The 25,431-nt window shown below is 41.1% G+C and overlaps 1 protein-coding gene across 10 annotated transcripts in view; it reads left to right on the top strand.

Moving 5' to 3' along the window:
- The window catches only part of rbm47 (RNA binding motif protein 47), a 36,096-nt gene extending 13,231 nt beyond the window's left edge, over window positions 1-22,865 (top strand). For 5 of the 10 annotated variants that reach the window (XM_030727228.1, XM_030727222.1, XM_030727234.1 and 2 more), the window contains exons 3-8: window positions 13,113-13,976; window positions 14,060-14,390; window positions 15,063-15,086; window positions 15,523-15,732; window positions 17,543-17,739; window positions 19,848-22,865. In XM_030727228.1, coding sequence (XP_030583088.1) covers window positions 13,143-13,976; window positions 14,060-14,390; window positions 15,063-15,086; window positions 15,523-15,732; window positions 17,543-17,739; window positions 19,848-20,099 — 1,848 coding nt within the window. In that variant the 5' untranslated portion in view covers window positions 13,113-13,142 and the 3' untranslated portion in view covers window positions 20,100-22,865. Of the gene's footprint in view, window positions 1-2,371; window positions 2,549-7,918; window positions 7,989-13,112; window positions 13,977-14,059; window positions 14,391-15,062; window positions 15,087-15,522; window positions 15,733-17,542; window positions 17,740-19,847 lie in introns of those variants that run through there. The other 5 variants (XM_030727248.1, XM_030727243.1, XM_030727263.1 and 2 more) reach the window with 5 other exon arrangements.
- The last annotated feature ends 2,566 nt before the right edge of the window (window positions 22,866-25,431 follow it).

Genomic DNA, 25,431 nt, shown 5'->3' with positions numbered 1-25,431 from the left:
CGGGGAAGTGATATATATATAAGAGAGTATTCTCGGTATGTGCTGCTCTCACTTTGGTCAGAAACAAAACATCAGGCTTTTCTACAGACTTTAACATCACTGTTTCTGTTTCTGGTGTTTGTGTACACCTTCTAATGGGTCATGTCAGGCCTGCAGGGCCGGTCCCATATTAACACTGATCTGAGTGCTATCTTCACTTTAGTCTGTGATTTTCTGCTTCTTTTGAATTTCATTCACTTGGAAAAATACACAACTTTAATAATCACAGTTGGGTTTTTTCTTTCATTTTTTTTTTTTTTTTGCTGTTTTAATTTTTTACTTAAGACAAATACTTTTTTTCTTTTCAGTAATTTATCAGCTGGGTCATGAACCGCTAATCCGAGCTCATGAAGACCCTTCAGAGATGCTGTCTTACCAGTCTGCACAAGTAACTTAACCATGGCTCGACTTGATGTTTGAGATGCAGTGTGCTAGCCATAAAGTCATCTTGGTGTTTAAATGATGCTCTCTCCCACCTTTAAAATATGTTTATGGCTCTGTATGGCCTTGAAACCTTTTTACACCCCGCTGGAGAGAGAATAGGTTTCCCTATTTTAACTTTGAATTGGCTGGTGTGTAGAAGAGTGTGTGCTGCCAAAAAGAACCAGTGATTGTCTGTCCTTCATTAACAGAGACATTGGTTAATGTGTCACTTGTACAATGGCAATAACACACACACACACACACACACACACACACACACACACACACACACACACACACACACACACACACACACACAAACCTCCCCTGCAGTAACAGTATCCCATCTGATAAGATTATAGTCGTCGTTCTCTTTACATTCAAAGTTATGTACATTGTCAGTGTGGTGTTCTCCTTATTCTCTCCTCCCTTCTCTGTGTTTCTGGTGAATATGACTGGAATGTAACCACTTCGCACTCATTTCCATTCACTTTGTCGCCACCAAAGTGACTTTCAGTTCATATTTAATTCGGCATGAACAAAAGAGTCAGGTGAAACTCAGTCATGATACTTGTCGGGAGTGGTCAGAAAAATGTCATTGTGCACACACTGTGCCAAAAACAGACACACTAAGCTGATTGAACCTGGATATAAATCAAGGAAATATGCTGACATAGAAGTGTGTCATTGAATACAACTGAAAATGCCTCAGGCCTTAAAGTAGTCTCTTCTGATTTACAGTGTCATACAAGCTATGTGAATAATCTGTACAGATGTTTAAAATATATCTGAAGCTATATAAAAAGTGAACACTGTTAAATCTCTGATAGTCTGCATGTCAATCACATCTTGACGGATTTAAATCCACTGTGGTGTACACAGAGGCACAATTACAAAAACTAAATCTTTGGTTACAGACCTAACGTACTAGCTATTACTTACACAAAATATTACTTACAAACTCGTGCTCACTGGCACACACACTGACTATTTCACAAACCGCTGTGAGACTGGCGCTGTATGACGGCTGCTAACTGCCCCTAATAGTTAGGACTGAATAAAGACAGTGAATAAACTTAGCTTGGTTGAGTTATCCAAGCTAAGCTGGACAAATCAACTCACTCAGCTCAGCTCATTTTGCTTAACTTAGCTTAAATTAGCTCCACTTAGCTTAGCTTCCTAAGTGGCATAACTTGAAATGTAGCTTGTCCAAATGTTTAGTTGCACAGTGCTAGCATTTAATTTATAATGCTAATTTAAAAACAAAACAACTATTTACTTTGGGTGATTAATTTATAAAAAACAAAAACAAAACTGGTGTTTAAACCACACCTGATTTTTACGTATTAGCATGTCTGTGGTTTTTGGAATGGGTTGATGTAATTAGTGTGATGGTTTTTCTGCCCCACTAGAAAGAAGAAAAGTGTTTCTGTGCAAGCGCTGGGGTGTGTTTATCTGTTTCATGAAGGTTTGTGGTTAAAATAAACATTAACTGGCTGCTTTGTTTTGGGACCGTGTGATGGAAAGTTTGTTGTCCTCTTAGACAAAAAAGGCATTTGGAAAATTTCCCTGCAAATTCCAGTAATTATTCCTTGATCATTATTCTGCTCTCTCTCAGGTTTTTATGGCTTTCTTCATTTAATGTAATCATGAGTGTATTGTTCCCACCCAAGCTTGTGACTATTCTCTGATGTCACTCACCACTGTTCGTCACACCCTTTGCCCTTTTATCCCTTACATTCCCTTTTCTCTGATTCCTTATCTGCTGAGTAAGAGAGAGGGAGACTGAAGGAGAGAGAAAAAGGTGGTGGTGGTGGTGGGGGGGGGGGTTTACCTGCCCTAAGTGGCCCCACCTCTCTCCTCTGGCCATTGAGAATGAGTAAACACTAAACCACCTTTGCTTACCTAGGCACTCAAACACACAGACTCAGGCACTCAAGGAGACTGTCTTAACTGCTGCAGCCTGCCAACACCAAAGGAGTGTGAATGGACAGAGGGAGAGAGTTTTAGCAGGTGTGAAAAGGTACTACCCAAAGCAGACTGCATCTCCTCAGCTTGATCAGCGAAATCTGAGTCTGGGATACAGGTAACGTCTTAAAAGCGACCCAGAAGGTTTTTTCTGTCTTTCTCGTGATTTCTGTGCTTAAAATATTATTTTCTTGAGTCTCTTTGTGTGCAGAAATAATGATGCTAAACTGACATGTATCTTTATGAAAGATGACCTCAATACTCTCTAGAAACTTTTGCCAGAGTGCTCCTGATAGATGTTAGAAACTTCTTTAAATGTTCTGATGGAGACTTTCCCAATGGGACAGCTCTTGGATTTAGGTAGAAATTCATCAGCTTTTGTCTGAACATTTTACCAGATGTGCCTGTTTCTCCACATTTTCACTCCCAAACTGACTGGAAAAAAGACAACAAAGGCACTTAAACAATCAGAGATTGGAGTGAAGATCAAGGTATCCCTACAGTGACACCAGTGGAACCAGTAGAGCGGCATGGCACTGTATGTGTGTGTGTGTGTGTGTGTGTGTGTGTGTGTGTGTTTAGGGTGGGGGATAAAAATGCTTCAGTGGCTACACAGAGAAGCTGGTATTATTACCCATAGGCTTCCGGGTTCTTCATCATATAATGTGTGGACTTTTACCCTAGTGAGGTGAGCTGTTTGTTTTTGTGTGTGTGTGTGTGTGTGTGTGTGTGTGTGAGAGAGAGAGAGAGAGACATGGTGGTACTAAAAATGCTACAAGAAATAACAATAAGAGTAGTTTTATTAATGAATGGGTTCCCTTTTGATGGAAAAGCTAAATCAACAAAATGTTTGTAATGACATAGCTGCTGTTAATATTTAGGTTAATATTGTTTGTTGATTTTATATATATTCTTTTCTTAATAGTGTAAATTATTATATCTTTATTTATATTTATAATAACTGCGGCTGCTGTTACACCCAAATTTCCCCTCTGTGGGACAATAAAGGCTGTTTCTTCTTCTTCTTCTTCTTCTGTTTCAGTTGTGTGTAAGCGTGCTGTTGTCACTCAGTGTGTTTGTCGACAGGGTGGACCCAAGTGTGTGTGTGTGTGTGTGTGTGTGTGAGAAGGTTAGCTCTTTTGTAAGTTTGTGAATGGAGTGTGAATATGAAAAAATGCTAAAGAAACCCCCCAAAATAAGATGATGACCAAACACTGGGATCTTTTGTTGCTCAGTGTCAAACATCACCAAATCTCCTTGTTAAACCTGACGCACACTTTGAAGGAGCCACGAGTGTGACACCACCAGCATCAGTAGTAATTGTTTGAAACAATGTCTGCTATGGCCTTGAGCAGGCTAGCTGATTAGCTGGAGGAATGTGTTTGTCTGAGGAGGCAAAGCCCCTTTCAGCGAGCGCTAAAGCAGCTCTTCTGACTGGTAATGACTCTAGCTATGGGGGGGGGGGGGGGATACCACAGTATGATATCTGCATATTGTGATTCTTTATAATAAGCTCTTCTGCTTGTAATTGGTTCATGGGTCTTTACTCTTTTGCCTCAGATTCTCACACTAGAGTCAAATTGTAGTGTTTTGAGTGACATTTGAGACAAATGTGAAGGTCCTAAAGGTGGGGGTGGGGTGGAGGGGAAACAAATGAGTTGGAATCTTTTCTCTGTAGTGGAATGACTCTGGGCTGGAGGTGGTCACTTACGCACGCCGTCTGACCTGAAATTTTTCAGGCCAGTTTCACTTTGAAGGGCTTTCTAGCTCTGAGGGAGGCCTGAACATTTGCCCCCCCCCCCCTTCATTAACCCCCCTCGCTCCTCTCCATCTGGTCTTTTCCTCTTCAGACCCCCACACAGACTCTCTACCCTTTTTCCTCATTTCTTCCCCTTCTATGTGCGTCTCCTTGCCTCATGCTCTCTCTCTCTCTCTCTCTCTCACTTTCTCTCTCTCTCCATCCTCGTTCCTTCCTCCCCCTCCCTGCTGCTTGTCTTTGAGCTTGGGTGAACCAGAGGAATGAGGGTGACAGGTACATGGATGAGAGGAAGAAAAAGCAAAGAGAAGGAGGCATGAGAGGGCAGAAGCAGGGACGGAAGCGAAGCCTCTCAGGAGTTTAGCTAATGCAATCAAAACACTTTGAGATAATGCAGATTATTTCTTCTCAGCCAGCACTGTGATTCCCCCCCCCAATCATGGTGGCGTCAGCATGCTGACAGTTGAGCTGCGTGAACATGAGGACATGTGTCTTGAGAGGTCAGCCGCAGTGTTCACTTCTCTTTTGTCAAGTTTGTTGTTTCCCTGTGATGTGACTTTGTTAGTACACCGTACGTCGGGAAGAGACAGCACAATGTCTCCTTCATATTTGATGCAGTTCTAATCAAAATATATCATCCTGCTTGGTCTTTTCAAGGTTAAAAATAATGTGACTGGGGAAATCTGTGAGAGAGTTGAGAAGTGAGTGCTACCTGAAACTATGAAACAGTTTGAGGTGATGAAAATCACACCAGGAAGCTTTTTTTTTTTTTTTTTTTTTTTTATAAACATTCCTACAACAGTTTCTGTGCCTGACTGGAAGAAAGCTCTTCCAGGAAAACAGTGTGGCCTGAACAGTGTGGTGCACTCCTACAGGTCATATCACTCTGCAGAAATAAACAGCAGGACCTCTGGTCTTGTGACACGCTACTCATTTACTTATATAGATGGTGCATGTAATAATCAGTCAGCTTCTCAAGTCAAGATACTGATTACCAGGGCTGTTTTATGGCCGATTTTATTCCAGCTTATTCATTGTTTTGCCTATGTAGCAGATTCTGTGTGTGTGTGTGTGTGTGTGTGTGTGTCCCTGGCCTTAATAGGGAGCCAGCTTATCAGAAATATCCTACAAAGTCTAAGACAGCTCTATCTGCTCTTTCCACTGATTACTTACGATTGATTTAGTTCTAAGTAATTGCTTTGCTTAAACACAATGTCAGTGTCAGGTATGCAGTGTTACATTAAAAGAGATCAAAAATCAGTCACCGTGAATGCATGTTTTACCCAACTGGCACTAAAGATAATATATACTCTCAACAGGTCCCATGAAAATCCAACAGTTATTGTTCTTCACACATCAGAATTTATTACAATCAACATGAGCGTTGTAGTTGGTTTTCTGTTGGTCAAAGTTGCAGTATCCAGATTTGAAAAGATTTTCTTTTCAGAGCAAATGTGATGGTTCTACCCGTGACTTTGGCTTTTTGACAGTTATAAAATATGCAGGATTACAGCCTTATTTCATGTTCTGCACTCCACAAGATGCAGTCACACATGAACGAGTATGTGGCGTGAACAGTGCCTGCGCAATGATTTAGTGAGCGTGTCCAGTGATTAAGTGGGGTAAAAGGGGACGGTCAGCGTTTTTTGACCCTCTCTGTTCTTCCTGTGGAGTTAAACGATTAACTGTTGACTCGACCTCCTGAACGATTAACTGTGCAGTCACCAGAACACCCAAACTCTCTGAGGCGTGCCTGAGCTCTGATTGGCTCCCACTAATGAGCCGCCGTTAATGATTTAATTTAGACCAACCACCTCAGAAGAAGCCCTGGTTTTAATTTACCATCAGCCTCAGTGCTCCTCCTATGTATCTTTACAGACACATGTTTTTGCTGCAATTTGTATTGAGCTAGTCAGTGTGATTGGAAAACAAATTAATAGGTAGAACAGCCCATTTGTATCTCACTGTCCTTCATTTATGCTTTCGTCTTTGTCTTTCATCATTCTTTGCTTTGTGCCTGTTTACTCAGTCGTTAAAGAGTGAGGTTGGTTTCAATAGCAGCTAAAACTCGGTGTGCTTCTCACCAGACTGTGACTCTTATGTCTCCCCTCACTCCCTCAGTTTTTTTCGGACAAAAACTCTCAAAGTGTGTGACGTTCTCTCGTTTGTCTGTTTTCTCTCTCTCTCTCTCTCTCTCTCTCTCTCTCTCTCTCTCTCTCATATCTCGATCTGCTCTTTTGACTGCCCAGGTAGGTGTGTGCTGTTTGCTTAAGTTAAGCTGTGCTAGGAACATATTCACCATTGTTATGTACAAAAAGAAAAAAAAAACCAAACAAAAACACTAAAAGCCCAAATGCATGCACCCATGCACACTTATATACAGTAGCAGACTTGCGCTGACATGACATAAATCACTCCAGTGGTAACTGCCAGTCAGAATTTCCAAATGTCGCCTCACTGCAGCACAAACATGAGGAAGTATTCAAATCCCAGCTTGAACATTTCCGGAAACTTTTCCCATTTCTGCAAACCTAAGCAGAAAACCCTTAAAACCCATTAAAACTCCATTTCCCATCGTGCTCCTCTCTGCATCACCTGCTTTCTCATGTTAGGGAACAAAGTTAAGTTTCATTTTTGTTTTTGGGGTTTTTTTCTACAGCTGTTATTCATATATGAAGAAGTATTCAGATTTATTTCTCAAGTAAAAACTGCATTAGATCAGTGTAAAAATACTCCCTAACTCCGGCATTTAAAATCCTACTTGGATAAATGTAGGAACTATTTTCTTTCTATTGAACTAAACTCACTATCTGTATCACTACACAAAAGAAAACATCCATCTGCCTGTGATGAGAGGTTCATGCTAGTGAGCTAGGACCTCGGTCATGCAGGTCGGTAACCCTGACCCGAGCAACCACAGATCACTAGCAAAAAGTGTGTATTCCCTGACTGGTAAACACCTGCCAAGTACTCACAGAGCGGTAGTGAAAATTGAAAATGTGTAACACCAGCCAGAAATGGAGAACATTGCACCTTACCGCTACAGGCAGCACGTTTTAATACGTGCAACATTTCTGTGAAGGCAAACAGTCTCTGTTTCCCGTTTGCGTCACAGTTTCACACTTTCGCCACAGCTGGCGACTGTTTGCAGACAAGTCGATGTCTTTCACACAAACTGTGTGAATCACAGGGAGATTTTGGAGCAGCACTGTGCACCTCTTTGTGACCAATTTCATTTAAAGACTGCTAGAAACCACATGCCAACCAGACGGACATTATATTCTTCCCTAGAGACCAGTGGTTGCCAGGAGGTTGCAAACTGGTCTCTAAACTTGCGCGACTGAGGCCTTAGTTGTAATCTCAGTTAGCTGCATGCTTCTTTTGGCTGGTGAACACTGACAGTTCATAGATTAATAATCATCAATGGTTTAATCTTGAACAAATAATCTTGTCATTTTTACATGGAAAATCTGGTCATGGAATAAACTGTCCTGTGTTTTTATGTAGTATTTTTTCTTCCAAAAAAAAAAATAACAGTAAAAATAAAGCTGAGATTCAGCCACTTGTACAAACACACACACGCACTTGAGTACCTGTTTTAGCTCCACCCTCGTCAGCAATCATGCTTGCAGCTTTGGCTCAATGTGTGTGTGTGTGTGTGTGTATGTGTGTTTGCGTGTGTGTGTGTGTGTAGAGGAGGCTGGACTTTGTGCTCAGTGCCCTGCTGTACCTGTCTCTCATGGAGGTGGACTAACACTCCCAAAGCAGGCGGCCAAGCAGCGCAGCGCTGTGAAGCAACAGGGTAGATATCCTCCTCTCTGACTGCTCTCTGCTTCTGCTTCCTCTTCTCTTTTCCACCACCATCCCTCTGCTACGATCTTTCTCAAGATTTCTACTCTGATTTACTCTCACTTCCCTGTACGTCCAGCTTTCTTTGGTTGGATAGGGGCTCTCTGTCCTTGAATGGCAACCTTTTGTGACTTGAGACTGTATGTAGATTATTGTTTTAGCATCTCCATGCAACTGTCTTTCTCTGAAGGATGGCTAAAATAGTATTTGAGTTATTCGGGACCCCATCTGCTGTTATCTGGTTGGTGTTTGTGTTACAACAGCAGGACTGAGGCTTATTTAAACGTTGGTGCTTCATTGATTCTATTCTGTTGCCTTGCGACACTGTTGTTAGGATCTGCTGGGAGGTGAATCAATTTCCTACACGTGTCCACATGTGTGCGTACGGCTAAAGATGGCGGCTTCTTTAGGCCTATTTCATCAGTGCTCTGGATCGCTGTCACTCAGGATCCAACAGCGAACTGAGGGATTCATTGTTCATGTTGCACACACTTAGAGTTTCTTAGCTTCATAATCTGCAGTGAACTGGGTACTAGAGAGACCTTTTTGGCCTACAAACCTCTGAACTAAATCTGTATATTCTTCTTAGTGTCAGTGTTGGTTTAACATCATAAAAAATATGATTTTTTTTTTTTTAGTAGCGAACTACACGTTCATAATGCCACGCCCCACTTTCTCTTTTGAGGGGAAAAAATGGAATTTGCCAGCCAATCTGTGTTTATGATATGATCCAAAGGAAGTCTGTAAAAGCCTCTCTGCCTGCTAATAAAGCAATTCAGTCCCCAGTAACATGCTGTTAATATGCAGAGAATCAGGTGCTTTTATCAATCATAAACGTAATGGAACGAGCAATCTCACAGCAATAACCCAAACACCTGCCTCTGTTAACGAAGCAAATTCTTGCTCTTGAACTTCCTTCACTTGCTTGCTGGCCGGTTCTTCCATCCTGCGCTGCTCCGAGTTCATAACCTTTGACCAGGTGAACTCTGTCAAGGTAGATTATTTTTAACCAAACAACTAGCTGTTCCTGTTATGCTCCAACAAAGAGGCTCAAATCTAAAGACGGGAGCCACACCTAAGTGGTCATAACTTTCTCAACTCTTTGTCTTTACTGGATGAGACATCATCTGTAAATTTTTATGCTCTCTGTGAATAAAAGGCTGTGATTTGTGTTCACCTTGGTTAATTATCTACCTATTTCAGCCTCAGGCCGCCTCCTCTCTCTCTCTCTCTCTCTCTCTCTCTCTCTCTCTCTCTCTCTGTCTTTCTCACTTGTTACTTGTATGCATGCAGGATTGCATGTTGAAGATGTTGAAGAGCTGCAAGCTTTTTGTCACCTAATACGCTCTGTTGTAAATGTGCTCCACTTGACAATTTTTTACAACAAAGAATCTGAGTTTCACTTCACTTCTGACACAGTCCACACTGAGGAAGTTAGGAATATCTAGGAAGTGGTCAAAAGCAGGAAGAATGAATTTTTCTTTTTTTTGATAAACGGTGTTGTTTTTTTTTGTGACACCATTGCTTCACTGTACAAAGTGTCTACCTCACTGTGTTACAAAGCGTCATTTTATCATCTAGCAGAACTCCCAGAGCGAATATTGTCCTCCTTTTGTCATCAGTCTGGCAAGATAAGGCTGATAAGAGATGGAGTCATGTTAGCACTTCACACGATAGAAGGAACAGAGGAAGGCACTCTGAGCTCCTGAAACAGAGAAAGAAAAACACTAGAAGCAAAAAAACTAAAGAGATGTTAAAATGTAGCGAGCTGTAGAGATGATGAATGCACCACATATTAAATGTTCCTAGTTTGTTTGTTAAAATGTAACAAAACAAATGTTTTCAGTACTAGACCCAAAAAGAAAATGTGTTTTTCTCAGGACCTAAAATACAAAAATAAAACACAGATAAAGAGCCCAACACACCATTTAAGGTGTTTAGGGTTTTTGCTTGTTTGTTTTTATTTTTTGTTTTTGTCATAAGCGTACATTGCAGCCATAATCAAATTTGCTGAGAGTGACATGTAGTCTTGCACTACAAGACTACATGAAGTAGAAGTAGTAAGGCAGTGGGGAGTGTAGTCAAGCATATAAAACACATTGTAACAAGTTTTCAACACATCATAAAATATATGCAAACACTTTTGTAACACTTTTTCAATTACCACAGCCATAAACCCCCAGATTCCATCTTTCTGATACATTTTTTTTATTTATTTTTTTAAATAAGGGGTATAGTATTCAATCTATGACTAGTCGAAGGTTTTATTTTCTAAAGTAAAGGGTTTGGGTAAGATTACCGTCTATAAGTTAAAGGCCTATAGAGGTTTCTCACATGACATCATGCACACGTTGCTGAGAGTTGTCTGCCGTATTTGGATGTGATACAACCACTGGTCACTACGGAAAAATGTGTATTACCCAGCTGGACAATGAGTGGCAGCTAGCTGTTGCAAAGATTGTGCTGACCCAAAAACCTGCTTGTGATTGCTTTGGTCACTAGTAGATTTCAGATTGCGGTCACCTGTAGTTTTTGCAAGACCCCAATTTGTTTGCAAACACTTCCTAGACGAGCGGTAGGAAAATTTGGAAAAAGTCTGGCTCAAACTGGAAGCAGAGACCATTTGCCTTCATAGTAAAAGTTGTGGCTCAGTGTTGTAGCCAACACATTTCAAAAGGTGCAACTTTTACTTTGAAGGTGATGGTCTCTGTTTCTGGTTGGTGGCCTAGTTGGAGAGTACTTGCAAAGTTGGCATCTTCCATTCAGACTAGAGCCAACAGTGGCAATCTGTAGTGACCAAAGCAATCACAAGGAAGTTTTCACCAACTGGTCAAGGAACACACATTTTTCCCTAGCAGCAGGTGGTTGCCAGTGACCTTATAGCATTGCAAGTCCAAAAATGGTGGACAACTTAACATCACCTAGTTGGCAGTCACGTGACTGCAAAACCTCAATGAAAAATAAAAAAAAAAAAACCTTCAGGATTAGTTTTTGCTAAGGAGATGTGTCATGTGGAGACAGACCCTTCTTATCCCAGGTGCTCTTTAGTGTGTGCGCTGTGAAGCACCCGGTTACAGCATAAGTGAGTGTGATCAGTCACTCGCAGCATATCGTTTGTGAACAAGCAAGGTTACTGTTATAGGGTGTGTCTGTGCCCAAATCACAATCCTTCCCTAATTTCAACCAAGTAGCTTTTAGTGCCTCAAGCTAACTAGCATAAAAGTTGAGAGGGGAAGAAAAAGAAACCAAATGCATGAGACGTGGACAGGGTCTCTTGGCCTGCCTCTACCCTCAATTCAACTCAACCTTCTTATGTGGACCTTGCACATCTTAAATGTTGCTTTTATAAGTCAGCAGCCAACATATCTGTGGCTCGAGGGTCAGAGCACCAGTGCTAAAGGACACCTTGCGCAAAATGGGTCAACAGAGGAGACAAAATGGCATTATAGAAGCACATTGGCAGAGAAGTGGGTTTGTCATGTAGCCTGCAAGACTACAGACCCTTCTCCCAAGTTCAGAAACGTATTCAGTTCAGAAATTCAACCTCCCAACAAGGTCACCTTCTAGCAGCCTTACATTTTGTTTCTCTGGGGAAACTTTTGAAATTTGCATGGCACACAAAGCCTTAAGTTTGTCTGGCTTTACCCTCATACAATCCACTACAAGTCTGTGTCTGTGTGTCAGCAGGCATGCCAGTTACTGTAACTGGTAGAATAGACATATCATACCGTTGTCATGAGTTTTACCCAATCAAAACAGGTCCATGACCCAGTCTTGGAAAGCTGTTTAAGAAAGACAGATATAAGTGAATGTCATCTTGAGGAAATGGCATCTTGTGTTTTTTCACACTTGGTTTTGGTGATTTCCTTTTCCTTTCTTAACCTGCTGGGAGCTGATGTTTTATTTTTAAAAAAAAGTAATTTAGAGCATGTTTCCTTTATTTTACTATCGAACTGTTTTTTGCATAGTTTTCATCCATGTTTGAACTAGTCATTCTAAGCCCTTCAGCCTTGGGCAAAATGACATGTGAACAGGTTTGTTTGTGGGAGAGTGGGATGTTGGGTCAGGTCAGTGTGCACGTTACCATGGTTGCTTGGCTTTTTAGTGTTTTACCTTTGTTGACTGCCTCACCTATCTCCATCATAGTCCGGGCAATCTTATGACGCACAAAAAATGCGAACACAGACTGCCAGCTTAAGTAGCAAGAGGTATTTTTTTCCTATTTGCTTTAACATGATATTGAGTCTGACCAAATCAGGCTAGTGTTGTAGTCCACTCTGGTTCCTTACTGTTTTATTAAGCATGATTTGGGGGATTTAAAATGATGTGGATTTTTCCGTTCTGAATGCCGGCTGTGTTGGAAAATAACAGAGTAAGAGGTTTATGTTTGGGAAGCCGATTTCTGATTGTTCTCTGTTCCTTTTTTTAGGGCTGCACCACTTAATGAGAGGGCACGCACACACTGACACACACACAAACACACACACACACACATTGAAAGCTGCACCCACACTCTGTATAGCATTCATATTGATAAGGAGATGGAAAATCCAACACCGCCACGTGGTGAGCGTGTGCACATCAGGTTTGTGTGTATAACCTTTTGTCACATAACAGGGTGTGTTGTACACAAAATTTCTCCTATAGCTTAACTTACTTCTTACACACATACATGCCATGCATGCACTGAGCATGTGACCTAGTCATACTCAGTGAACCTTGAGCTGGAGGTTTCAGGGTTTACAGCCCTTCAATCTCTCTGATAGGGGTCAGAGGTCAGCAAGGGATCTGAGTTACTCAACAAAACAAGGTTGTAAAACCACTGATAGGAGAAGGCGCCCCGGGGATTTATAGATGCTGTATTTCCACTGTTGTGGTCAGGCCTCATAATGCGCGCTGGTTTGTTTGTTAATCAGGTAATCTCACATGCATGCAAATTGTGCTCAACCTCAACAATCAGTCATTGTTGCTTAAATGATTCCTTCTGATTATCAGTCTGCTTTCTTCCCTTTGTGTTTGCTTTCTCTGTCTTCATAGCAGCTGTTTAATTCAACAGATTTCTCTCATCCCTTTTCAGGCCGTGATCTGATTGGATGGTTTTGTCAGAATGACAGCTGAAGATCCTGCTTCTTCTTCGACCATGAGTAACAACGCTGCCCCTTCCAAACCCTCCAAATCCTCTGGTGCCCATCACTCTCACCATGGACAAATTAACATCCCTGAGGGTGTTGCCGGTGCACCCAATGAGACCGCACTGGTGGCCCTGATGGAGCGTACTGGCTATAGTATGGTCCAGGAAAATGGTCAACGAAAGTACGGCCCCCCTCCTGGCTGGAATGCCCCATCTCCTCCTCGAGGGTGTGAGATCTTTGTCGGTAAGATCCCACGGGACGTTTATGAAGATGAGTTGGTCCCGGTGTTTGAGTCCGTTGGACGCATCTATGAGATGCGCCTGATGATGGACTTTGATGGGAAAAACCGAGGGTACGCTTTTGTGATGTACACTGAGAAACACGAGGCCAAGAGAGCCGTGCGGGAGCTCAATAATTACGAAGTGCGACCCGGGCGGCTGCTGGGTGTCTGCTCCTCCGTGGACAACTGCCGTCTTTTCATTGGTGGTATTCCCAAGACCAAGAAGCGCGAAGAGATCCTGGAGGAGGTCTCCAAGGTGACAGAAGGCGTATTAGATGTGATAGTTTATGCCAGCGCTGCAGACAAGATGAAGAACCGTGGCTTTGCCTTTGTAGAGTATGAGTCACATCGTGCAGCCGCCATGGCTCGCAGGAAGTTGATGCCTGGACGCATTCAGCTGTGGGGCCACCAGATCGCAGTGGACTGGGCAGAGCCAGAGATTGATGTAGATGAAGATGTGATGGAAACAGTGAAGATCCTCTACGTCAGGAATCTAATGATGGAAACCAGCGAGGAGACGATCAGACAGGTGAGGACCCACTGACTGTTCGGGTTTGGGTATGCAAAAACATTTCTGACATGATTTTAATTCCTCCCATCATTTGTCTTTAGATTTTCAGCCAGTTTAATCCTGGATGTGTAGAGCGTGTAAAGAAAATCCGTGACTACGCTTTTGTCCACTTTACCTCTCGGGATGATGCTGTGCTGGCTATGGACAACCTCAATGGCACAGAGGTAGAAGGGTCCTGCATCGAGGTGACCCTCGCCAAGCCCGTTGATAAAGAGCAGTACTCACGCCAGAAGGCCTCAAAGGGAGGAGTTTCTGCCCCTTCAGAGGCTACTCAGCAGAACTACGTTTATCAGTGCGATCCCTACACACTGGCTTACTATGGTTATCCCTACAGCACCCTCATTGGACCCAACAGGGACTACTTCGTCAAAGGTTAGAATTATTTTTTTTTTTCTGGTTATATTTTTTTGTAATCAATAATAATTAATTGCAAAAACCAGTGTTTCACCAAAAACCAAATCTTGGTTGGAGCTGAAGCTCCAAATAAATTTTAGATGTCACGGTGACATGAAAACAGTGCTACTGTAAGAAATTTTCAGATGTTCAAATGAATGATATCATTTAATCCTTTTTTTTTTTTTAAAAAGAAATCTTTAACTTGATGAGAGTTTGTGGCTTAAAATCACTTTTATGCTACAACCTCAATTCCAGGACAGTTGGGATGCTGTATAAAATGTAAATAAAAACAGAACGCGCAGCGATTTGCAAATCTCATAAATCCATATTTTATTCACAATAAAACATAAAAACATATCATTTTTTCCCCCTCATTTTAAACATTTGATATGTTTTCTGTGTTCTGTTTTGAATAAAATATGGTTTATGTGATTTGCAAATCATTGCATTCTATTTTTATTTACATCTTACACAGTGTCCCAACTTTTTTGGAACTGGTGTTGTAAAAGGCTAGAATAAAACCAGCTGATGGACTAATGAATGCTAATGCCATTACCTTTTAATGATTGATTAAATATGGTCTTGGGTGATGGCAGGAAAATCTGTTTGACTTTGAGCAATCATTGTGTTTTGGTTTTCTCTCCAAAGGATCCCCAATGATACAGAACAATGGTAATCTCTCACATCCTTATTCCTACTTGTTATTCTGATGAACAATGAGGCTTCTTGCCATGTGACAAACTGTACAGTTTCTAACACCATCTTTTTCCTGCTGTGCTGTCACCTCCCATTTCATGCTGGGTTATTAGAGAGTTCACAACCAAAACCCTTGGAATACACACTGACAACACTAAGTTACATAATAAGTCCAATGTAAGGGACAGAAATGTTCTCTACACACTAAACCCAAAGACCTCCAAACAAAACTTCAGCAAATATTGCCCCCAACAAAAACTTTATGTGCAGAATATTGCCTGAAATAAGAGTTAAATGAGTCCTGTGCAAGCTCTGATATCTTGAGAAACTTTCAAAACCCATCTGGCCAAAATTGCCCCTTCTGCCCTAAACCACAACCCCTGTCATCATATCACCTTAATTGTATTTTAAGCAGGTACTGTGCGAGGTCGTGGTCGTGCTGCTGCAGGTAATCGTACCCCTGGACCACGGGGGTCGTACCTCGGGGGTTACTCTGCCGGTCGTGGCATCTACAGCCGCTACCACGAGGGCAAGACCAAGCAGCCTGAAAAGTCCTATGAGCTGGTGCCCAGTCTGGAGCTTGCTGCTTCCGTCAACCCAGTTGGCATCAAACATGGCACAAGTCAGTGAGATAGACAAATCCCTACACATCCTCGCCCATCTCAAAAAGGCTTTCACCTTCCAGCCTGCAGTTTTCTCTTCTGTGTGATTTGAGGAGCACTTTTTTGTCAATCAGCTTTCTTGTTGTTTCTGGATGGTCACGCGCAAAAGGATCGCTTTTCTTTGATTTTACAGTAAAGAATATTATTATAATCGGTCCTTTCCAGCATGACCAGAAAGTAACAGCTACACTTCATTCCTCATTCTTTCCACAACAGAAATTTTATCTTTCTGGTTTAAAATAGTGCTGCCACAAGCGCGTGAATTACGCCACTGCATCTGCCTGCCTAATCTATAACCACGTGTTTAAGCTGGACACCCTTTGTGACACAAACCCTCAAGGGATTGATGTCTGGAACTAAATCAGGGCTCATTCGCTTGTTAGGTAAATGTGTAAACCCCTACACTATGGAACCACTGTTAAACATTATTAAATATATTTTCTCTGTTTGTTAACAGTAATTATTAACTATAGTTCACAATTCATTATTATTTTTGGTGATTATTGTAAAGTGTTACCGAAACTCTGGAGTGCAGTGGCTCAATTAAAGCCAAAGAAGCAGCTGTATTGTACATGCCTGAGCAGGGTTGTAGTTTTTTTCTCACTAAGGCCTTTTACAGTGCAGTCAACCCCAAACTTGACTTTGGAAAGATGGACGATCATTTTTTGTCTTTCTATTTTTTTATTAAGAGCTGAAACATGATGAAAGAAGAACATACATACTAGCTTTTTGTTTTTGCTTTTTTCTAGTCACACTCTGACTTTTATCTGTAGGAGCAGCTGCTGTAACTTTGTCAGCATTATGACAGTTTGGAGCTGAAAAATGCAAATGTAAAAGCACAAACTAAAGACTGTTGTGTCCACTCTATTCTGATCACTTGAAGGATGATTCCAGTGTTATGAAGAGTTGTAGCCCATCTACAGCAACTGCTGTCCCAGCTAAGAGAGAAGCGGTGTAAGTGCCTTATTTTTAAAGGATCATTTCCTGGTGGAAAAATTCCATTTCTTTCATTCTGCCTTATTTCCTGACAGCAGACAGGAGAAAATGAAACTGAATTTATTTTAATGATGGCGGATCATCTAAATTCTGTACGTTTCGAAGAATGAAAGGTGGAAACTTAAGTGATTTAAAACCTTTTTTTTAATATGAAAATTAAAACACTGGAATTATTCTTCAGTCTTCAAATTCTTCTACTAAAGCTACTAAGCCTAATTGTCTTGTCAACATATTGATTCAATTTTACTAACCATTTACTGCATGTGTTTATTAGTGTTGTGTGTTTGGTGATCAGAGGTCCCACTTCAGTAAAGCCGACATTACTGATGTTCCTTGTTTAAGGATTTGACCTCAATCTGCAGCTCGGTGTCGGTCCCAGTCTCTGTGGAATCACAGGATCACCACCAGATTGAAAAGACTTTTGTGGATCTGAAACAATGACTGATGTTGTGTTTGCTGTGTGTGTGTCAGAGTGCCAGGGTTAATCCACAGTTGAGCACCGTCATAATCCGAATCACGCCACAACGCCAATTTGTGTAACATATTTTTTCGCTACTTGATGAAATTGAACCCTTCGCCTTCTCTTCCCTGTTTCCCTTTATGTCTGTAGTATTTTATATTTCTATAAATTACCTTCAGCGTGACTGCATGTGTGTGCTTACCTGCTATTTCCTGTGTAGTGTCAACATTCTAATGATCTCTGGCTATTCTCTGTTGTCTCCACTAGCCCAGTCTGTTATCCAAGCTTTCATTTGTGTGTGTCTCTATGTGCAGTGACATTACAGACTCTGGGTGGGCAGTACCCAGTGTTCAGCGCTGCTCCTGCAGCCAAGCTGATGGAGGAGGGAAAGGTGCACACAGTGGAGCATCTTATCAACCCTCTGGCCATGCAACACCCTGAACACTCCACCGCTGCTGCTACTGCTGCTGCCACCGTCCTGCCTGCGGTCTCTACCCCTCCGCCCTTCCAGGTGGGTCTTATGCAGGGGTTAAAGTGGGCTGGAAAGATCTGGAACAACTTTCAGATAGTTAGCAATTAAATCTGATAGGCAGGTTAATGCATATTACAGTCAAATAAGTCAGTTGTTTTAGATTCATGTGCGGGAGCCTGGCATTGCTTCCGGTGACTGGATGGAGATATTTGCTCAATAGTAAGAAAATAATGACATCCCATAGCCCGCTTACACCCTCATGGCATCCTTTTTTCTTCTTGTCTCTGTGATGAGTTCATGGTGCAGATGTAACGTTGCAGTCGTGGTACTTCGGCACTTAGGTAGCACTACAGAAGCAGAGTGAGCATAAACAGTCAAGTTTATTTTTGTTTTGTTTTTTTTCCATCTTACTGTCTTAATTCATTTTAAAGTTTTTAAATCAGATATTGGAACTATACATGGTGTGTTGCTGAAGCTATATTTTTGTGAAACCTCCTCCAAAACAAAATGAAGTATACCAGTTCTGTGTTATTGAAACATGAAAATACTGTAGGCCTTCTAAGCAGTTTGGTACAGTTTAGTGCAAGCTAACCTTGGTGAGGTTTACAGTTGTGTTGGACTGGTACTCAGCAGGCATGGTGCTTATGATGTGTTAAGTTACATTGGGTAGCAGACATCAATTTATATTTAAGGTAATGATTAAATTCACTCACCAAATTCTATCTTTTATGCTAATTTTATGGCATCTAGGGGTTGGAAAATCAGCCATACAGCTCATGAAACGTCTGCTTATATCTTGTTGAATTCAGCTGGCCAAATCTGCAAAAACTAGTGAATATTGGAGTAGCAGCACAGGTCAGCTGATCACAGCCTTACAAAACAAGTTATTATGTGACTTATTTCTAAGTAGTTTTCTTTCCCCACACTGCACCGCTACACCTGATCTTAAGGTTCCCCACCTGCCCAAACACACCATAACCCCTGCTGTAAGGATGCAGAAATGTTTTCAAGTAGTCCCTCTCCATGGCCTGGCTATAGTTTGTCAAACTGCAAAATTGCAGATTGGTTTAAAAGAAAGGAAAAAAAAAATCCTGGTTACAGTCATTTGAGATGCGCCAGATGGTACAGTTATATTTTGGGAACTTAATATTGGTGTTTTCAGGATGAAACCAACTCAGAAATGAGTGCACTGCTTTAACTGAATGTATTCAGTGTATACCTCATAGACTAGTGGGCAATGTGTTTTGTTTTTGTTTTTTTTCCCCATCTGTGGACCATACTGATAGATAAAATAAGGAAAGGGACACATTTTGAACATTGAATTCAAATATGATGCAGACAGTGCTGAATTATGCTAAACTCCACATAAGAGTGGTTTTAAAAAACCACGAACTTTGACTGTTGACGTAAAACAATAATGTAAATGTTGTATAAACTTGTATTCATATATACATATTTTAGAGATAGCGTTGCAGTGTTTGCACACATGATGAGCGCGTCTTCTTATATAATCCTTCACATCAAGATCCATTAACTTAATGCTTCCCTTTATTTAATTTTTATTTATTGACAGGAGGCTGGGCTTCTTTAGTTTACCTTTAAGGACACTGGGGCCCAGATTGAGGTCCAGGGGCAATATTTTGCCCATGTGTGACACATACTGTAACGAAAAGATTAACTTGGCGACTATGAAGCCTTGACTCTGCATTTTTAACGTCACTACCCTTCTGTTTTGACACTAGTGATTAGGGATGGGTCGATCTGACTAGACCAGCTTTTATCATTCCTTGTCTCTAATGGGGATCATAATTTTTCAAGATAAATAACATGTTGCATTGAGGAAAACTTTAAAGTATTGATTAGGACCTTAAACCTGTCAGAAAAGTGTTTACTAAGGTCATAGAGAAGTGAGTATTAGGCTTGTTTTCCCATAAACCTTTACACAACTGGACTTCTTTTTGGAGAGTCACTGCCCCCCGCTGGTCATTAGAGAGAATGCCAGTTTAAGGCACTTCCACACTGGCTTGACTTCTATGTAAAAGAAAGCTACGTCCACCTTTCATATGTAGGTGTAAATTAAGTATAGCCATTTTGAATATGCTTTAAAAATCTCCTTTTCTTGATTCACTTTCTTTTTCCCTGTGCAGGGCCGTCCAATCACTCCAGTCTATGCCATGGCCCATAATGTACAGCGCATCCCAGCAGCTGGTGGCCTGTATGGACCCGGGTATGTCCCCATCACAAACTACACTGCCAACACAGCAGCTCTGGCTGCTCTGCAGAAAAATGCAGCCGTGGCGGCTGCAGCGTATGGAGGTTACGCCGGCTACGCAGTGCCACAGGCCTTCCCCGCCACAGCCTTCCAGCTGCCCATCCATGATGTCTACCAGACATACTGATTCAGAGGCTCAGCTCCTGCCTGTGACCGAACTACATCTCAGCATTGTCTGTCCCATCATGCAGAAACATCTCTTGAACTTGAGCTCGAAAGGAATTTGTAGCACATATTAAAAGCACAGACAGTGACAAACAGCCTGATTTCTCCTATCTGACCCCATCAGCCTCGGTATATCCTCAACCCAAGGTGAACATAGTGTTTGTAATTAGGCAGCGTCACGGTTTTCTACTGAATAATGTAACAAATATGACAAACAATAACAATAACTCACAATACCACCTCTCAGCCTTTTGCTCTCTGGCTCCCACCACGGGGAACACTGAAGGTACGTTCAAGTATTTATAGAGAGAAGATTTATATTTAAAGTTTTATTCTTTGTAGCGCTCTCTTTCTGTTTTGTGGAGGTATTTTAAACTACTTTAAGAGTAAAAATTAAAAAGAGAGAAGAGTTAATGGAAAGGAAGAAAAACTACAACAGGAACTACTAATAACTGAGGATGCCACTGAAGACAGCTGTCTCTGGATATACTAACGTCTTTTTTTTTTTTTTTTCTCATCATTATATAGTATTCTAGCCAATTTTATGTGCTGTAGGTGATGATGTCCGTCTGTGCCGGTTGAATGCTTTGAACATGCCTGTTTGGTACTTTTTTTTTTGGTTAATGTAGTTTTTATTGTGTTTTGGTTTGTTTTTACATGAAGGTTCTAGGTTTTTCTAGGTTGCATTTATTTACCTATAATTAGCTGTTTTTTTGCTCTTTTTTTCACTTTTGCCAGTTTGTTTTCTGTCTCCCCTTCAACCCTTTGAAACACATTTGTTGGTTTTCTTTGAAGAAATGTTGCCTGCTAATTGTTATCTGTGGGGAACGAGTAGTTAATAAAGAAAACTGGAAAGCTTTTTAAATGATGTCCGGCAGACATCGCGTGCATGGATATGTTCCACATTTAAAGAAACTGCACCGACAGGGGACTAAGACTGAATTATTTTTTTTTTCAGTTATGTGTGTTTTTATTGATGTTTTAATTGTTTGACTTTATAAGGTGAACAAATATGGACAGAAATGAGAGACATTTTTCTATATGGACTGGAGCACTCTGTCACTTGAACAGCTCGTGCCTTTGCCAGTGCTGACCAAAAACCTTAACATCCGCTGAAGTCTGAGGACTTTAGAAAGACTCCTAACTACAGTGCCTCACATCTACATGCTGTTTATGCAGCTCCCTGCTTTTCACTGTGCCTTTTGTAAGAAAACTAAGCCCGTGTGTTTGGCACAAAGAGGAATTCTCCCCCTCCTATTTGTATATCCCATTAACCAGATTTGTGGTATTACTGTATTGAGGTTTCAGCTTCTGTAGCCAGATGTGCCAGGGTTGCCTCCCTCCTCCTCCTCCTCCTCCTCCTCCTCCTTTGGATGCTCCTGCAGTAGCACTCCGTCTCCTCTTTATGTCTCATCCTGACCGAGGCGCATTTAAAAGGCAAGAGTTTGTCGCTTTCACATGAAGAGATTTGTGAGATGTGTGAACCGGAGTAGAGTTTGTGCTTCTCCTCAGATAAAGCCGGCAACATGGAATTAACCCTTCTTGAATGCTTAGCGGGCACTTTGAAAACTCTGCAGTGTGTTGACACAAGTGTATTGTTGGACTGGGAATAACTGGAGCAATGCCTCACACTGGAATGTGCAAGTATTGTAACACTCAAATTCAAGCAGCTGCTGATCATGAAGTCACACTCCACAAGAGCCATCCTTTTATGAAAAATGCCAAACATTTGTGTGTCCTTTTATTTGTAAACCAGCTTTTTTTTTTTTTTTTTTTTTATTCGCTGCATTTGATGGAATTTGTTCTTGCTAATTTGAGGATTCCCTAGCTTTTAAGTTTAGGCCCAAGAGTATGAATGAAAAGACTGATAATAGTCCACATTTGTATAATCTCACTCTGTATTCTGCATTTTACTGCTTTGCTTTTCTCTGAAACTGGATTTAATGTAGAAAGCAAACTGCTGTTAACTGCTTTTATTATTATCTTGTATGATGACAATAAGTCGGGATATATTTAATATATGCATTATGTGTTTATGAAGTGAGAAGAAAAGGCAATAATATATTGTAAAACATATTTCTTTTCTTTATTTACACCTTATTTAGGTATAAAAGTCAGAGTAACAATATTAGATTATTTTTTTTTTTTTTTTTGCCAAAGTGTCCAATAGTTTATTAAACATTCAATGTTATTGTGCTTTTGTTAGTTGTAACATTGTTTGCCATTTGGAACCAGACATGCTGTTATGAGTGGGAACGTTAAGTTCTTTGTGTTTTTCACTTCAAAGGTTAAACCGGGCCCGCTGAGGCGTTACAACCCATTGGCACCTCCAGCTCAATGTGTTGCAACTTTTGGCTAAATTATTAAAAGATCTACTGATGGATGGACGGCTAATGATTTAGCCTCCACCAAGATTTCACGTGTTTTAACGGGCAGAAAACTGAGTCCTCCTGCTTCTGCCTTCCACTCACAACACTTGCCTTACTTTCCATCGCCTGCATTTCACCCAAACTGCAGCAGCAGAAGCAGGATGATCTCCTTGTGTCAGTATGGAGCTGCGCATGCCTGATTTAACATAGACATTATTATTTAAACTCTTCCTAGTGTGTGCCTTTATTGCCAAGATGTGCCCTTTGTAGACCTATGCAGACTCTTTTCTATCAGAAGGTCCCATTTGCCTTGCATTGGTATATTTATAGCGATACAGTAGATAAATAAAGCATTTTTGAAAGCATGCAGTAGTGTTTTTCATCATTTTGTCTACACAGTTCTCTGTCCCACACTGAAAAGCGTAAAACATGTTAAACATTAGTCCTAGATTAAACTTTGGAACAGTGGCGAGTGCTGAAAGGGGACGTCAACTCTGACATATTTGAATGGAAACCCATATTTGACCTCATACATCAGCTATTATTAAGCAATGTGTCACAGAGGAGTGAGGAGCGCAGCATCCTGACAGCGTTTAATACATTTTTCTGTGGCAGCGCAACTTTGATCTAGAAACATGCTGTGCCCCAGCAGGAGGTTCAGGGAGGATTTAAATAACATGATGTGGTACAGTATGTGCAGGAAAAGCAGCCAAATGGTCACATGCTTCACTATTAAAATGTAGTAGAATAGAAAAATGCCTGCATGTCAGGTCTGTATCAAGCAACTCATATTTGATCAAGTAATTAAGAAACAACAGAAAGAAGGACGGAGTATGCGGTCATGGTAAAAAGAAAATACAGCCTCTTCCAGTTCTAAGGATTTACAGTACGTATCAGGACATAAACTATGTTGTCCTTGCCAGGTCTTAAAATGAACTGATCCTCAGCAAGTGTGAGCACCTCTGTAAAAACAGAGGTTTTGTCAGTTTGCTGGTCTGAAGCAATCAGGTGTGCGTTAACTCAATGCCACAATCTTCCTAGGAGTGGACATCCCAGCAAATTCACTCCAAGGTCAGACTGTGCAATACTCAAAAACCCAAGAGCTACATCTCAGACTCCGTAGGCCTCGCTAAATCTTAAAGTTCCTGACAGTAGAATTAGAAAAAGACTGAACAAGATATTGCTTATTTGGAAGGGTTGTCATGAGAAAGCCTTTTCTCTCTAGAAAACGTGGCAGCACGGCTTAGCTTTGCAAAGCTGCATCTGAACAAAGACTTCTGGAACATCGTCCTTTATACCGATGAGACTAAAGGGGAGTTGTTTGGCCATAGTGCACAGTGCCACATATGGAGAAAATAAAACACAACATATCCCCACAAATGCCTCATACCAACTGTCAGGCATAGTGGTGAATTTACCCTAACAGTAGCAATCAGGATAACCAGTCACAAGAAGCTGGTTATCAGCTGCTGTGTACCGGGTGCAGAGTGGCTTATTTTACAAAGGAAAATTAAATTATATTATGGAAAAATATGACGAGGTTAAACACAAAATACAGACTGAAAGTAACACAGCAGTGTGAGGAGAAAAGCAGTGTAGAGTAATGCAGAATTAAAAGTGTGTACTTTAAGTGTTTTGGTCAGTAAGACTGGAAAAGAGCTGCTATATTAACAAAGGTTCAGCCTGAACGGAAAGCCTGCAAAAATGCCAACTGTGTGAGTTAACAGGCTTATCAGTATCACAGCTCTATCATTAAGACATGTGAAAAACTGACGGATCATAACCTATCCATCCATCCTCTACCGCTTATCCTGTTCAGGGTCGCGGGGGGTGCTGGAGCCTATCCCAGAGGGCGAGAGGCAGGGTACACCCTGTACAGGTCGCCAGCCTGTCACAAGGCTAACACAGAGAGACAGACAACCATTAACTCCCACAGGCAATTTAGAATCACCTATGAGCCTAACCCCAGTAACGGCATGTCTTTGGACTATGGGGGGAAACCTGAGTTCCCAGAGGAAACCCATGCAGACACGTGGAGAATGTGCAAACTCCACACTGAAAAGGCCCGGGCCAAGGTGGATTCAAACCCAAACCTTACAGCTGTTTTTCTAGCTGTGAGGCAGCAGTGCTAACCACCACACCGGATCATGACCTAGTGTTTCATTAAATGAATGTTTAAGATACAGTTTTAGTTTTTATTCTTTCAGCTGCAGCCACGGGAGTGTGTAACAGTCTGAGAATAAAGAAATAACACAAAAACAGACTTAGTCTAATTTGATACAAGGTCAGCAAGTTGTCTGATCATATATTAATGATTATAGAACAAAAAAATTGTTGTAAAATTGTCTGCAGCCAACAGGAAAAAAAGGAACAAGGTTGCATCTAAGAATCTATATTTATTACTGATGTTCAGAAAGGAAAGACAAAGATATTCAACACTATCAAAAACAATTTAGATCCTCCTACTATCTGAACGAGGGATCTTCCAGGAATGGTAATGGTATTTTTCAGAAAATTGAATGGTCAGTAGGTGGCCATCTGTTTGACCCACAAACCTCAATGAACTGAAGCAACGTTGTAACGAATAGTGAGCCAAATCTGCTCCACAATGATGTGACAGACTGATAAAATCATGCAGAAAAATTATTACTTGACGTTAGTGCTGTTAAAGGTGGTTCTATGAGCTATTCAATCATGGGATGTACTTTAAAAATCTCCATGTACTGTATTCACTTAAACTGCATTTGATTAGCAGTGCCTGGCTGCTACGTAGCCTTGTAATTCCTATGGAAGCAGTAAGGGTGCACATAAGTTTTCACAGGACTGCTTCTGAATTTTGGCTTAATTTTTGTTTAATAAATAATGACAGTGTAACATGTCATGTTTTGTAGTTCATCTGAAGATGTATTTACCTCATTTTAAGAT

The sequence above is a fragment of the Archocentrus centrarchus genome, chromosome 1, assembly GCF_007364275.1.
Source record: "Archocentrus centrarchus isolate MPI-CPG fArcCen1 chromosome 1, fArcCen1, whole genome shotgun sequence".
Lineage (NCBI taxonomy): Eukaryota > Metazoa > Chordata > Actinopteri > Cichliformes > Cichlidae > Archocentrus > Archocentrus centrarchus.
Note: the sequence above shows the minus strand (reverse complement) of the source record. Positions and strands in the feature narration are given on the sequence as shown.